This window comes from Micromesistius poutassou, assembly GCF_964030765.1.
Source record: "Micromesistius poutassou genome assembly, chromosome: 10".
NCBI lineage: Eukaryota > Metazoa > Chordata > Actinopteri > Gadiformes > Gadidae > Micromesistius > Micromesistius poutassou.
The window spans coordinates 10,972,049-10,988,307 of NC_140280.1; the positions used below are offsets into that span (position 1 = coordinate 10,972,049).

Genomic DNA, 16,259 nt, shown 5'->3' on the forward strand with positions numbered 1-16,259 from the left:
TGTGTGGATGTGGTTCTACTCTGATAACGGATGTGGTTCTACTCTGATAACGGATGTGGTTCTACTCTGATAACCGATGTGGTTCTACTCTGATAACGGATGTGGTTCTACTCTGATAACGGATGTGGATGTGGTTCTACTCTGACATAACGGCCAAGAATGGTTTACATTTTAGATGTTGTAAATAGAGTGTGATAGAGTATTTATGTATTATTAAACAATCAAAGCCAAAATAGACAAAATTCTTGTACCAAGTAAACATTTTAAACTTAATCATACACACAAATCATCAATTCAAGAATACAATTGATCTTCATCACCACATGTGGACTGAGCGGAAACGGGAATTATTGACAGATCTTAATTTTTATACAAAGTCTGTACATCTGAAGAGTTCTTCTTACCCCAATCAGACATGTATACGCTTTGACCTAAGAGTCACATCCGTTCATCTTTTCAGTTTAACAGGTTTCAGTATCTGCTTATTATGATGTAAGAGCTGAACCTTTGGATTTTGATCACATGACTCTGACACCTGATCGTTTAGTGTCTTAAGTTAAATGTTATTCACTAATGGCTTATCCACCAGGCATGGTAAACTCACATGTTCATAACCTATTTTCTAGCGAGGTCCATTGCCTGTTGAGGTCTTATTGGCGTAGTCAGGTGAACGCTGAAGACGTGTGGAGCACAAACCAGTAATGAGGTAGTCCCTCTTGTTAACCAGTCATGAGGTAGAGCCTCTTGTTAACCAGTAATGAGGTAGTCCCTCTTGTTAACCAGTAATGAGGTAGACCCTCTTGTTAACCAGTCATGAGGTAGACCCTCTTGTTAACCAGTCATGAGGTAGAGCCTCTTGTTAACCAGTCATGAGGTAGACCCTCTTGTTAACCAGTAATGAGGTAGTCCCTCTTGTTAACCAGTAATGAGGTAGACCCTCTTGTTAACCAGTCATGAGGTAGACCCTCTTGTTAACCAGTCATGAGGTAGAGCCTCTTGTTAACCAGTCATGAGGTAGACCCTCTTGTTAACCAGTCATGAGGTAGACCCTCTTGTTAACCAGTAATGAGGTAGTCCCTCTTGTTAACCAGTAATGAGGTAGACCCTCTTGTTAACCAGTCATGAGGTAGACCCTCTTGTTAACCAGTAATGAGGTAGTCCCTCTTGTTAACCAGTAATGAGGTAGAGCCTCTTGTTAACCAGTAATGAGGTAGTCCCTCTTGTTAACCAGTCATGAGGCAGACCCTCTTGTTAACCAGTAATGAGGTAGACCCTCTTGTTAACCAGTAATGAGGTAGACCCTCTTGTTAAGCCTTCAGCTAAACTGCTTTCAAAACATTTGGTTAAAATCCTGAAATGACCTTAGTCAAAATAAGGATGAAAGAAGAATTGGGAGTATATAAAATGACATCCGTACAACAGGCACAACCTTTAACCTATGACCAGTATCTTTAAAACAAACGTCTTACACAGCAGTAAGTAGTAAAGAGGCTCAATATGCATTCACCATTATTCCATATAGCCCACAGTTAAGATATGTTATGAAATATATGATATAAAATGGGTTAAGTTAGTGTTAGTCTGATGGCAACAAATGGGCTTAGTTTAGGCTTAGGTCTTCTACTTGTCGTCTCGTCGTTAGTGAGTCTGAAAAGCAGTCATTCTGAATTAGAACAATTATGATGATATTGATATTCAAAATAGAAGGAAAAACTACTTTATCTTTTTATCTAGCTCAGTCCAGAGTTTTCATACGTTTGGGACGTTGGAGGGATTAGCATTTCAACAATTCAATTCAGCATTTGAGAAAGTATATTGTGGCAAGCAGATTTTAATGCAGATCAAGTATCTACAGAGAAATAAGATGATTTGATGTAGCCCATTAACTAATATTAGATTGTGTACAGAATTAACGAACATCTGGGTGGTAGAACTGTCACTTATTCTGCTGGAACTGGAAGAATGACCCCCGTTAAGAAAAGCATCCTGTTTTATTACCATCAAACTTTTGATTGTATGCTTTATACGTATTTGGAAGGTGAATTGGATGATTTATGCATAATTCCAATTAGATAACTTAATGTAAAATGAAGACCAAATAGTCATATCTCAACGTTAAACGAGGGATGTTGGCTTTCTCCGTGATTGTCACATGATACAGAAGTCTTTAACGTGAAGAACATCAGACCATCAAGGGTCGTAAATGAGATGTCGGGTGCAGGAAGAACCACACAATAAACACCATCAAACTTCGTAAGACAAACTGTATTAAAAAACAGCTACCTTTCTGTCAAAAATAATTGCAAAACACTTTGAAGGTTGATTTTGTCAGGTTTTATAAAAGTTTAAAAAAAACCGGCAGCTCTCATCTCCCTTGCGATGTGTGCACGTAAGGAGTGGATATTAGAGGTAGTCTGCTTCATGTTAACACAAGGATCTAAAAGTCTGCCTCAAGCTTCCATTTTGAGCTTGGGCGTTGATTGGCTTTGGTTTGTGAATGGACTTTCAGATAAACCACCCATTTTATTCAATGTGTCGATGCCAACAATGCTTCCATGTGGACTAAGGAAAAATGAAGTGATTACAAGGAATGCTTATAACAACAAAAAATATACACCGTTGTACACACATGTTGCAAGTGCAGTGATACCAATTAATAACTAAATGTGCTCAGACCTGCTAGCCTGTTCTGCTAGTCAAATATAAAAATAATAGCTTTAGCCAGTCCACAGATCCAATGTCTGAACTTCTTGCAGAGAACAAAATATTAGAAAAAGAAAAACGGAACACCTTTAAGAGAATCAAGCAGTTTTCAAAGTAATTTCTGTTCAAGTATAAGACATTGTGGGATGCAGCCATGGTTTTAGTCCTGTTGCCATATGCGTCATCCGTCCAAACAGCATCTGCTGCCATACGTTCTGCACCCCCTCTACAAAACAGTATGCCAGCCCTGCCCTGCTAAAAAGAAACCTACTAAAACAGAAGAGAGGAAGGACATCATCCATAGAGTCTGGGGTCCATGGGGTCAGGGTGACTGGGTTACTGGGGTCCATGGGGTCAGGGTGACTGGGCGACAGCCATCGGGGAGTGTGGGCTCCTACTTCTTGCGTGTGTGCTGCCTACGGGCCTGCAGCCTCTGGCGAGCCCCGGATGGTTTAGAGCCGGCTCCAATCGAGAAGGACGGGGTGGCAGGCGACCCTGTTTGGAGAAAACAAGTTGAGCCCCAAAGCAAAAAGACCGGGGCAGAGCTTTGGGTTGACTATCGTGCTCTGGAGCAGAGCCAGAGTAAAATGCATGTTTGTATAGCTTCTCACATTCGACTATGAAAGGTCAGCCCTTAATAAAGGAGTTGTTAGAAGCCAGCAGAGTTGTGTGATTCAGTGTGGAGCGTCTCATGTTTACTACTTACCAAAGTGAGGGGGGGGGGCAGAGTTAAAGCTTTGAATGGGAGTAGCAGGGCTACCGAAGGGAGTGGGACCCGCAGCAGCACTTTGGCCAAAGGTCGGAGTACCTAAAGACAGAGGAGCTTTAAGCACACGCTGCATGACACAAGGAGTTCCTGTAGCTCGGAGCCTTAACTAGAGCCGCGTACGATGTCAATTGAGCGGCTAAACATGAACTAAATCAATAACTTGTATTACCAAAAGCCAGCTTGTCAGTTGCAGCCGCCCCAAAGTTGAAGCCTGCAATCTGTGGAGCAGAGCTACTGGAGGGCGGCCCTCCGAACGCCGAGCTGGGCATGGCCGCGCCGAAGTTGAAGCCTCCGGACGCGGGCTGGGGGGGCAGCGCGGAGGGCTGCTGGGGGGCGCCCCGGCCGAACGTGAAGGCGGCCGTGGAGGCGCTCTGGGTCTGCGTGGTGATGCCGAAGGTGGGCGCCGCCGTGGCTACCGTGGCCGCTGCCGCCACCGCGGGTGCTGCCGCGCCTCCGAAGGGGAACCCGCTGGAGCCAGCGCCGAAGGCGGGCTTAGCGGGCGTCCCAAAGGTGGAGGCGCTGGTGCTCGTGGCACCGGCGCCGAACGAGAAGGGGGCCGGTGTGGCAGCGGGGGCCGCGCTGGGCGGCGGCGCTGCCGCCGCCGTCCCAAAGCCGAACGCTTTGGGGGCGGCGGCGGTCAGACCGGGGAACGCCGCCGGGGCCCCGGAGCCGTTGAAGGCAGACTTGGCAAAGGTGAAGGTGGACTGGGTGGGCGGGGCGCTGTGGGCCGTGGCGCCCGTGGTGGCGGCGGCGGCAGACGGGTTGGTTAAAGCAAAGCCCCCAAAGGAGGCGGTGGGTTGGGTGGGGGGGGGGGCCGTCTGGCCGAAGCCAAACATGTTCTGGGGGGCGGCCTGCGTGGGGTGGGCCTGCGTGGGGGGGGCCTGCGTGCTGATGGGTGTGGCCGCTATGGAGCCAAAGGTGAAGCTGCTGGTGGTTTTGGCGGCGGGGGGCAGAGCCGGCGTGGCTGCAGCGGAGACTGGAGCAGCAGCAGCAGCAGCTCCGAACTGGAAGCCTGCGTTGGAGACGAGCGTGGAGGAGGTGCTGGAGGAGGTGCTGCTGGAGGTGGAGGCCCCCCAGGCTCCAAACAGAGGGGTGGCGGCCGGCGGGGCGGCGGTGGAGGGCGGGGGGCCGGTGGCCACGGTGGACGCGGCACCAGTCGAGCCGGGGAACATGGACGAGGCGCTGACGCTCAACCCTCCAAAACTAGCGGGAGCAGCGGTGGTGGCCATGGTGACGGAGGGACTCGCACCAAAGGCGGCGCTGGGCGTGCTGCTGCCGAAGACGGGCTTGAAGCTGGGCACCGTGGGTTTGGTGTCCGGGGCTGCAGGCGGGGCGATGGAAGGCTGGGGTGTGGCCATGAAGATGGGCTTGAAGCCAGACACCAGGAGGGGGTTGCTGCTGCCGACGGAGGCCGCGCTGGAGGCCGTGCTGGAGGCCGTGCTGGAGGCCACGCTGGAGGCCACGCTGGAGGCCACGCTGGAGGCCGGGGGCAGCGTGTAGGAGGCAGCGCTGGAGGCCGGGGGCAGCGTGTAGGAGGCAGCGCTGGAGGCTGGGGGCAGCGTGCTGGAGGCCGTGCTGGAGGCTGTGGGCAGCGTGCTGGAGGCTGTGGGCAGCGTGTAGGCTGGGGGGGCAGACGTTGGAGTGGCGGTGGATGTAGACAGTGGGCTGGCTGTTCCAAACAGGCTGGTCCCTGACGTAATGGATACGCTGGCTACAGGCTTACTGGCCTGATTCAGCACCTGGGTGAAGGCCGAGGGGGCCGTGCTGCTGGCGGCCTGGCCCAGGCCCGCGGCGGGGGGCAGGGAGGAGGAGGGGGGGCCCTGGGCAGGAGGCCCTCCGGACAACGACACTGAAAATGAGCACAGACAAAATTGACTAATTAGATCACCAAAAAAAAAAAATATATAGATAGTATTAAAAAGACGCTGTTAACAAAACAATGAGGTGCCTGACGACTACAGCTCCTTGTGTGCGGCCTGGTGTACCGGAGGGTGCTGTGGAAGCTGCACCAGAGGGGGGGGTGCTCTTGGTCTTCAGAGCCTCCAGCAGGGGGCTGGAGGCCAGGCCAGCGGCCTGCGTTCCCGGGGAGGCTGTGGGGTCCAGGCTGATGACGGGGGCGCTGGTGGACAGCGGCGAGCCCAGCAGGCTGCTCAGGGCGGTGGAGCTGAAGGTGTGAGGGGCGGGCAGCGGGGTGGGGCTAACGGCTGGGGCCTCTGGAGCTGCAGTGAGACAAGTCCTTGAGTTAACCGGGACGACCTTTCCCCGTCCGGGTCAGTAAGCAGGCGGGGGGGCAGTGCTGGACCTCACCTGGTTCCTCCAGGGACTTCTGGATCTTGCTCAGAGCGTCTTTCTTCTCCAGATCCAGGTCTTTTCCAGTGACCGTGTAGCCCAGCTCTGGAGGTGGCGGCTGAGGGAGAAGGACAACAGTGGCTCTCTGACTCTGAACGGTCTACAGTACAAACGTTACATACATATGGTAGGACATATCTGCACCATCCCGGTTAAACAACACAGTGCTAATAGTGATGAAGTGCCCCTCACCAGATAGATCTGGTCCTCCCGATGGCTTGACACCAGCTGGATCTTCCGTTTGCGCTTCCCTCCACTGGCGGTGGATTCAGACGTCAGGCGGAGCCCCACCGTGGCTACAGGGCTTTGTTTACCTACACAAAGTTAAACATCTGATTTACACAAAGAAATGAAAGAAAAGGTCCACACTGATGTGTAGCGTGAGGGGTCTTAAGGTCTGACCAGGTCCACTCTGATGTGTAGCGTGAGGGGTCTTAAGGTCTGAGGTCCACTCTGATGTGTAGCGTGAGGGGTCTTAAGGTCTGAGGTCCACTCTGATGTGTAGCGTGAGGGGTCTTAAGGTCTGACCAGGTCCACTCTGATGTGTAGCGTGAGGGGTCTTAAGGTCTGAGGTCCACTCTGATGTGTAGCGTGAGGGGTCTTAAGGTCTGAGGTCCACTCTGATGTGTAGCGTGAGGGGTCTTAAGGTCTGACCAGGTCCACTCTGATGTGTAGCGTGAGGGGTCTTAAGGTCTGAGGTCCACTCTGATGTGTAGCGTGAGGGGTCTTAAGGTCTGACCAGGTCCACTCTGATGTGTAGCGTGAGGGGTCTTAAGGTCTGAGGTCCACTCTGATGTGTGGCGTGAGGGGTCTTAAGCGGTCCTAATAAAGGTCAACCTGCTGGACCAGTGGGTCTGAAGGACTTACAGGCAGCGGCTGCAGTGCGGATCACCGTTCTGTCTGGTGTTACCATGGACACGGAGCTGGGACTCTGCAACACCTCCTCCCTGGTGGAGAACAGAACATCTCATCAGGTCAGGCACACGGAGAGCAGCCCACCTGGCTGCAGCCCACCTGGAGCTCAGCCTACCTGGCCTCAGCCTACTTGGGCCTCAGCCTACTTGGGCCTCAGCCTACTTGGGCCTCAGCCTACTTGGGCCTCAGCCTACTTGCCCTTAGTCTACCTAGCCTACCTGGAGCTCAGCCTACCTGGAGCTCAGCCTACCTGGGCCTCAGCCTACCTGGGCCTCAGCCTACCTGGAGCTCAGCCTACCTGGAGCTCAGCCTACCTGGAGCTCAGCCTACCTGGAGCTCAGCCTACCTGGAGCTCAGCCTACCTGGGCTTCTTGGTGGCTCGTTCAGGGGTGTGTGGGCGGGAGGAGCCGGGGCTGGACAGAGGGGAGCCTTGTTCCAAACTCCTCTTCCACTACAAAACAGACCAACCAGTTGACTCATTTATTTTTTGCATGGTCATTGCTGCCAACTAACGAAATTCACTAATTCATGTTTTAACGTTAAACCCTGTATGGTAGATGACAAACAAACATAAATTGCAACGACTTGGTACACGATTTCCAGTGAATAATATCACAATTCGGGAGTTAATTATATTTTGAAGTTATAATGAAATGTGTATTTCTGTGGGCCGTTCCCTTCATGTCCGCCTTGAAAACATACTCCACTTGTGTGCACGTTTAGTGGATCAACTGGAATACAAAAGCAATATGTGGCGGTCAATGCAACAGAGGGAAACGCTGCAGAGCTCCACTAGGGGGGGTACCTTGGGCGGGCCCCGTGAGGAGCTGTAGGAGCTGTTGATGGGGTTGCGTGTGGACCCCGGGGTGCCGCCGGGGGCCGGGGCCGCGCTGCCGGAGCTGATGGAGGACGTGCGCGACCTCTTCACAGCAGCGTCCTCCACAGAGTTGGTGCCGCGTTTCAGGGTGCCCGGCCTGGGGGACGGAGGGAGGACATCGAAGGGGAGTTTGCCAATTGAACACATTGAGCCGTTAAGGTTCATTTGCAATGTGAGCAGGAATCCATAATGCTGGCATATACGTTCCGCCAACATTCCACCAAATTTGCGGTAAAGTTCTGGCTCTACCTTATGTGTGAACAATGCAGCAGCATTAACAGCACAAGCATGCACAACGCAGAAAGCGCTGATGTATGACACTTGTCAAACATTGTGTGAGCCAATCACAAAGTTCTCAAGGAGGGTCAAAGGGTTTTCATTGTAAACACCATTCTTATCAATCATCCCTGATGAACCCGTACAGGATGGAAATATAAACCACTGAACAAGGGAAAGCAGATGGGTAGTGATGCAGGTTTAATGGAAGGATTGGCAAAAACAGCCGATGGGTCAGTAGTTATTTTTGGGAGATGACAGCAGAGGACTGTAATGCCAGCGCTGTCTGAACAGTAGCAATCCACACAAGACACCTTTACGCTTTTATAGCTAACGGAGAAACCTTTACGGCAAAGGGTTAGGTCATGGGGTTATGTACTGTATGTTATGTACTGTATGTTATGTACTGTATGTACTGTACGTACTGTACTGTATGTTATGTATGTACTGTACTGTACGTTATGTACTGTATTGTATGTACTGTATTGTACTGTATTGTAGGGATGTCACGATACCAGAAATTTAGTAGTCGATACCAATAACAGTGAAATTCCACGATTCTCGATACCCAATTCGATACCACGGTCAAAAACAAAACAATAAATCCCATGTACTTTATTTATTAAAAACATTTAAACATTCCAAAAAACAGTGGCACTGGCATGTAGCCTTCAAGTAAGGAATACAAATAAACCACTATTAACATTACAAAAAAAGAACAGTGGCATGTAGCGTTCAAGTAATAATAATTTTAAAAAAAATAATACGTGCTGAAAGCAGGCAGTCATGCAGCTATGCGGCTGGCGTTTACACTTGCGTGCATAGCGGGGTTTAAAACATAACTTCCAACCTAATATTAAGTAATATAACGCAGGTGCGCAAGGCAGCCACAGGAGACGCCAACATTGTTTTCAACTGCTCGGTACCGCGCCGTATTAATTAACCAAGTTTTGAAAAGAAAAAGTATTTGAAGCGAATAAGCAACGCTGTTTTTGATTTGTTTATTTGGTTTTGAACGAATAATTTTGGATGCATGCATCGGCTTTGAGTTGGTTTGTTTACTTTGAAATTGCATACGCTCGCAACACACACGCACACGCGCACACGCACACGTTCACCGCCGCACCTACTACAACCTGCCGATCTTCAATCAAAACAACACCAAGTAAGTGATGCCGAACGCAGTCGTACCATGCGTGTTTAGAAGCGCAACATTGAAACGGGTCCCATCTGAAACAGTCGCGCGGCGCAGCGTTCCAAACGCAAAGTACTTCCAGACGCGACTCTTGTTATTCTTTTTATCGACGAGTCGAGGCGGAGCCGTCGCACTCGCTGCAGCTGCCGTCTTCCATGTTCCCGTGTAGGTGTATATGCTGCCCACGTGACGTCCAGAGGAATTGCATCCTCGGTACCTACGGTACCTACGGTACTAAGAAAAACGAGTACCGTCACGTTTTTTTAATTTTGGTATCGACTTGGTACCGAAGTATCGGTTCTCGTGACATCCCTACTGTATTGTATGTACTGTATTGTATGTACTGTACTGTATTGTATGTACTGTACTGTACTGTATGTACTGTACTGTATGTACTGTATGTACTGTACTGTATGTTATGTACTGTATTGTATGTTATGTACTGTATTGTATGTTATGTACTGTATGTACTGTACTGTATGTTATGTACTGTACTGTACTGTACTGTACTGTATGTTATGTACTGTATGTTATGTACTGTATGTTATGTACTGACGCTTACTTTGGTACCAGCTGTGATGTCGTTCCATTCGGCAGAAGGGGCTCGAATGCAGAATGTGTACTTCCACCGCTGTCATTGCGCCTTAGAAAATAAAACCAGACAAATATAAAGGGTACTACACTGAAATGTATAATGGGCAATCATTGAAAGCAGAAACACATGAGAGCATATCAAAGGCAGATCTACAAAACATATTTTGTAGATCTGCGTGAAATCGGTTGCATGTCAGTCAACTTCATATATTATATCATGTATATAGAATAGCAACAGAACAGCAACCTGATCAACAGAATGTAAATACCTTCTTTTGCTGTGTTGGTCTGCCGTGAAGCTCCCGTCTCCGTCCTCCAACACGTCTCTCTTGCGACTCTCTTTGAGCGCCTTCATCACCCCCTCGTTGGAGCAGGGCTCAGGGGGGCAGCTGAAGGCCGGGGAGCCCGTACAGTCCAACCTACAGAACACAGGACCAGCACTGGTCAACAACCTACAGAACACAGGACCAGCACTGGTCAACAACCTACAGAACACACAGGACCAGCACTGGTCAACAATCTACAGAACACAGGACCAGCACTGGTCAACAACCTACAGAACACACAGGACCAGCACTGGTCAACAACCTACAGAACACAGGACCAGCACTGGTCAACAACCTACAGAACACACAGGACCAGCACTGGTCAACAACCTACAGAACACACAGGACCAGCACTGGTCAACAACCTACAGAACACACAGGACCAGCACTGGTCAACAACCTACAGAACACACAGGACCAGCACTGGTCAACAACCTACAGAACACAGGACCAGCACTGGTCAACAACCTACAGAACACACAGGACCAGCACTGGTCAACAATCTACAGAACACAGGACCAGCACTGGTCAACAACCTACAGAACACACAGGACCAGCACTGGTCAACAACCTACAGAACACAGGACCAGCACTGGTCAACAACCTACAGAACACACAGGACCAGCACTGGTCAACAACCTACAGAACACACAGGACCAGCACTGGTCAACAACCTACAGAACACACAGGACCAGCACTGGTCAACAACCTACAGAACACAGGACCAGCACTGGTCAACAACCTACAGAACACAGGACCAGCACTGGTCAACAACCTACAGAACACAGGACCAGCACTGGTCAACAACCTACAGAACACACAGGACCAGCACTGGTCAACAACCTACAGAACACACAGGACCAGCACTGGTCCACAACCTACAGAACACAGGACCAGCACTGGTCAACAACCTACAAAACACAGGACCAGCACTGGTAAACAACCTACAGAACACAGGACCAGCACTGCACTGTGAGGGGAAGCAGACGCAAGTTGGGCTCTCAAGGATTTTCAGACCCATCATTATAGTTCAATGAAATCTCACACACACACACACACACACACACGTTGTGAATTACGTTGGCGGTCGGTGGGAACTGTGGTCCGGGCGGGCGATCTTGACGGTGACGGGGCTGTGTAGCAGGGTAGAGTTGCGAGGGCTGAGGACGCTCTTCTTCCTGAAGCTGTCCCAGTGGGTGGGGGGCAGCACGCCCACCGACGCAGAGCCCGACTGCAGGAGGGGGTAGTGACGCTGGGGGGTGATGACAAACCTGCCTGTTGACCCAACGGCGTCCCTTTAGAACGGAGATCAAAGGTTATGAGACGGCTTCTGATTCTCACACACACACACACACACACACACACACACACACACACACACACACACACACACACACACACACACACACACACACACACACACACACACACACACACACACACGTCATCTTTCAGAGTGAATTTTAAACCCTTGCCAGCAACATTGACTAAAACGTAAACAAAAGAATCTGGGCAAGGACTTTATCGAAAAGACATTTACTCCAACCTTCCAGAACCTTTAGCGTTGCATATTTTTAGTCCAAAATATCGTGACATTGTCAATCAAAAAACTTTGAGTGAATGTGAAAGGGGCGCCATTATGTACTTACTTAACAGAGTTAAGTTGCAGACTGCATGCATGTATTTCTATTACTTATTCTCTCTATTAAACCATTGGTGGATATTAGTTGAACAACTCAGAATGTAACATCTCTCCTTAATGTTCAATTCCGAGTGTCTGCTTTTGCAGTTCATTTGATCCATCCTTAACTAATTGTAAATATAGTTGCATTTAGTCACTGTACTGTATATGTATGAATATCTTTCGACAAAATGTACCATTTATGTGTTTGGTCAGTACTTTAATCCAATGACACATTATAACCCATACCGAAGGGAATAGGCTCCAATAAAACCAACCTAACAAAAACAACAATAAAACCAACCTAACAATAAAAACAATAAAACCAACTTAGCTGCTCCCATCCCCTCCAGCCCGGTCCCACCGACCTACCGGCTGAAGGCAGCCTCCAGCCCGGTCCCACCGACCTACCGGCTGAAGGCAGCCTCCAGCCCGGTCCCACCGACCTACCGGCTGAAGGCAGCCCGGTCCCACCGACCTACCGGGTGAAGGACAGCCTCCTGTTTGGCGTGTGGACCGCATGGTTGGGTCGGGACAGCCTCTCCCGGAGCAGCTCTCTGGGGTTGGGGTTAGCTCCGTAGCTCGTGCCGGCTCTCGGCCTCTCGGCGGGGGCCTCTTTGGCGATGTAGCTCCCCATGAGGACGTCCCGCGGGCTGAACAGGAACGTGTCGCTCGCTAACGCGTCTCTGCGGTACAGATGCGTCTCGGCGTGTCTGTGGCGGGTGTCTGAACCCGGCCCCCTCCCCGGTGTGAACCCGTCTGAACCCGGCCCCCTCCCCGGTGTGGACCCGTCTGAACGCTGCCCCCTCCCCGGTGCGGCCGGCGGCCCGCCGCCTCGCGCCCCCTCGGTCAACCAGCGCCGCAGCGCGGGCGGGACGCGCAGGCCACGCCGTGGATTTAGGCCCGATTTAGTATAAACCGAGTTTCCTTTGTGGCCGTAAAAAACAACACCGCAAAAACCGATGATTAAAGTGACGTAAAGAAAGGCTGGGATGAAATAGAGCCCCAAAACAGCGACGACTAGAACGAGGAGCCCGACAGAGACGAGTGGTAGTAACCGCTTCTCTCTGGGATACATGGCGGCAACGCGCCGCCGGAGGACTTCATATCCCATAATGCGTCACTTCTTCTTCTTCTTCGGGTCCAATTTAAGGTTGACCCTCTTTTCCCGCTTTCTCCTCCCTCCTGTCTCCTACCTCCTGTCTCCTCCCTCCTGTCTCCTCCCTCCTACCTCCTGTCTCCTACCTCCTGTCTCCTCCCTCCAGTCTCCTCCCTCCTACCTCCTCCCTCCTGTCTCCTACTTCCTGTCTCCTCCCTCCTGTCTCCTCCCTCCTGTCTCCTGTCTCCTCCCTCCTGTCTCCTACCTCCTGTCTCCTCCCTCCTGTCTCCTACCTCCTGTCTCCTGTCTCCTCCCTCCTGTCTCCTACCTCCTCCCTCCTGTCTCCTACCTCCTGTCTCCTCCCTCCTGTCTCCTCCCTCTGCTCCAGGGCTCCTAACATTCCGCCCTTCCAATTAAAAAATAAAGTCCGATTATATATATATATATATATATATATATTAGTAGTAACTATTTAATTAAATTATTAATTACAATTTCTTTGACATTAATCTTATTGATCACGTTACTGTGGGCCTACTGTGTACCTCACGGTACATATATTAAATATAAATAAAACGTTAATAACTACAAAAACATTGACTGTCAATGATTTGTTGTCTTATATCTTATTCATCTATCTTATTCATAGATCTGATTTTAAAACATTGGTAAAAAAGACAATTGGACATTTGTTACATAGAATGTTTTCCTTTGGGAGTCTTCAGTAGCCTGGGTTTGGAGGAGCTAGATCTGGTTTTACTTCTATTTGATCTATTTTTTTCTTATTTACGAATTGCTCTGGCGATGTCAGAAATCAGAGGACAGTTCGCTCTTCACTCATCCACTCGTTGTACCCTTTCATGACCACTAGATGGCAGCCCTCCCTCCACTTACAATAATGATAGCTACTAATGTGCCATAACTATACATACACAACAACATATAATCATATTTTCTCATGTCATAGTTTTTGAGCATGTTTGTTGTGTCTTATGACCATTAAATTGCCATTATTGCCTTCATCGTAAAATGATTAAGATGCATCGTGATTAATTTTATCTAGTAGAGTGTTCTTCTTAGTTTCTTCATGGCTGGGGACTGAATGGCCTGGTTTCCTCATTAGCCAATCAGCCGTCAGCTCTGGTGCAGCTGGGGCTTTCCTTAACCAATGGGAGGCCTTACCCCCTGAACATTGGGGGCCGTGCCCCCTGGACGTCCCGGTGCGACCCTATTACACAACTCGTGTATTTGAAGCAGATGAGCGCCACTAGAAGCATATATATATATATATATATATATATATATATATATATATATATATATGTATATATATATATATATGTATATATATATATATATATATATATATATATATATATATATATATATATATATATATATATATATATATATATATATGACTAGAAGGGCACAAAGGAGCGTTTTCTGCAGTTTCTGCAGTACTATGTTTGAGATGGATTCACTTTTTATTGTGGATACGTATATTGTGGTTTCTCTCTTTAAAACAAAGCTATGCACTTGCCTAACAAGGATTATAAATCGTTTTTGTACATGCATTACGTATAGCATGTCAACACTATTTCTTGACGTTAATCTGAAACCAGTGAGGCAGAACATTTCCACGTGCATTTCAGCTCATATATTTGTGAACTAGCACTAAATTTGAGTTTTTATTTTATTTTACATTGGAAATTATATTGTGCAAGACATGAGACATTAGGACTCCAAGTTACTCCGGATCATTCTGACAGGTGGTAGGTCGGGTTCACCTGCTGTCCAACGCCACCACAACGCAGGCGGACCTCCTCCGCCTGTCTCACCCTGTCCTATCCCACCACAGCCTCCTCCCACACACACCCATGTGACCTCCTCCGCCTGTCTCACCTCCTCCGCCTGTCTCACCCTGTCCTAATCCACCACAGCCTCCTCCCACACACACCCGTGTGTCTGCTGTGGTGCTTTATGCAAATGTATACATTTTGTTTGTATGTGTGTGTGTGTGTGTTTGTATGTATTTGTATTTTTTTGCATGTGTGTGCGTATGTGTATCAGGTGTGTGTGTGTGTGTGTGTGTGTGTGTGTGTGTGTGTGTGTGTGCGCGCGTGTGTGTGTACTATATTCCTGTTTGCAGATGGCCCATGTGCCTCTTCACACCATAAGCTGTGCAGCTGGCCAGCCCAGGACCACAGCCTGTCAGAGACCAGAGGGGGTGACCAGCCCAGGACCACAGCCTGTCAGAGACCAGAGGGGGTGACCAGCCCAGGACCACAGCCTGTCAGAGACCAGAGGGGGTGACCAGCCCAGGACCACAGCCTGTCAGAGACCAGAGGGGGTGACCAGCCCAGGACCACAGCCTGTCAGAGACCAGAGGGGGTGACCAGCCCAGGACCACAGCCTGTCAGTGACCAGAGGGGGGTGACTGCTGTGGGCAGCCTGTCAGTGACCAGAGGGGGGTGACCAGCCCAGGACCACAGCCTGTCAGAGACCAGAGGGGGGTGACTGCTGTGGGAAGCCTGTCAGTGACCAGAGGGGGTGACCAGCCCAGGACCACAGCCTGTCAGAGACCAGAGGGGGGTGACTGCTGTGGGAAGCCTGTCAGAGACCAGAGGGGGTGACCAGCCCAGGACCACAGCCTGTCAGAGACCAGAGGGGGTGACCAGCCCAGGACCACAGCCTGTCAGAGACCAGAGGGGGAGACCAGCCCAGGACCACAGCCTGTCAGTGACCAGAGGGGGTGACCAGCCCAGGACCACAGCCTGTCAGAGACCAGAGGGGGTGACCAGCCCAGGACCACAGCCTGGGGATTGTCCTGCTCAGTGCCACAGGAGCGATGCCAGACAATAGATGAGGGCTACCCAGAAAAGACAGATCCCAGTAAACTGCAGTAGCCACATGTGACGCCGCGGCTATTGGCGCGTCCTCACACGTCCGTATTGTGGCCGCACCAAACATTTCCCTAGTCTTTCCCTAGCGCTAAAACATTAACCCAAGCTAAAGTCGTATGGCCGCTGTATAATGTCCATTTAGGAGATTGTGATCACCGCAATGTGTTTGCTTATTCACTGTTTAGAAGTATAAACTTCTCACTCTGTATCAGCTGCTCTTTCCGGGCTGCTCCTAGTGAGTGCGCTCCCGCCCGCGGACAGCTATATGGTCGCGGGTGCACGCAAACGAAGCAGTCACGTCTCCGGCAAATCAATTATGTTTATTTTGACATTTACTTTGTATGTAGTGGCATGAATGTTCACTGTAAGGCTTGATGAAGCGATATTTGTTATAGGTACCTTTTTATCACTGTTTGACGCATATTTATAGGTTGATAGGTAAACACCCCTGTGTGTGTTCAGTATATTGGTATGTACCAATTTGGGGTGGGTCTGGCCAACATATATAAGTGATGTGTGATAGTGGGGCGAGAAGGATGAGAGGGACCAAAACTATGACGTACTGTCCT

At 49.7% G+C, this 16,259-nt stretch overlaps 1 protein-coding gene across 1 annotated transcript; it reads right to left on the reverse strand.

The window, feature by feature from the left end:
* Window positions 1-1,985: 1,985 nt before the first annotated feature.
* Window positions 1,986-12,799, reverse strand: pom121 (POM121 transmembrane nucleoporin; the record flags this gene model as incomplete). The annotated part of the gene is made up of 13 exons (XM_084473938.1): window positions 1,986-3,198; window positions 3,410-3,511; window positions 3,642-5,321; window positions 5,458-5,691; window positions 5,780-5,879; window positions 6,014-6,135; window positions 6,689-6,768; window positions 7,099-7,187; window positions 7,542-7,710; window positions 9,647-9,727; window positions 9,948-10,097; window positions 11,084-11,299; window positions 12,168-12,799. 13 exons carry the CDS (start codon window positions 12,797-12,799, stop codon window positions 3,098-3,100), a joined length of 3,756 nt encoding a protein of 1,251 aa, XP_084330064.1. The 3' UTR covers window positions 1,986-3,097.
* Window positions 12,800-16,259: the final 3,460 nt, after the last annotated feature.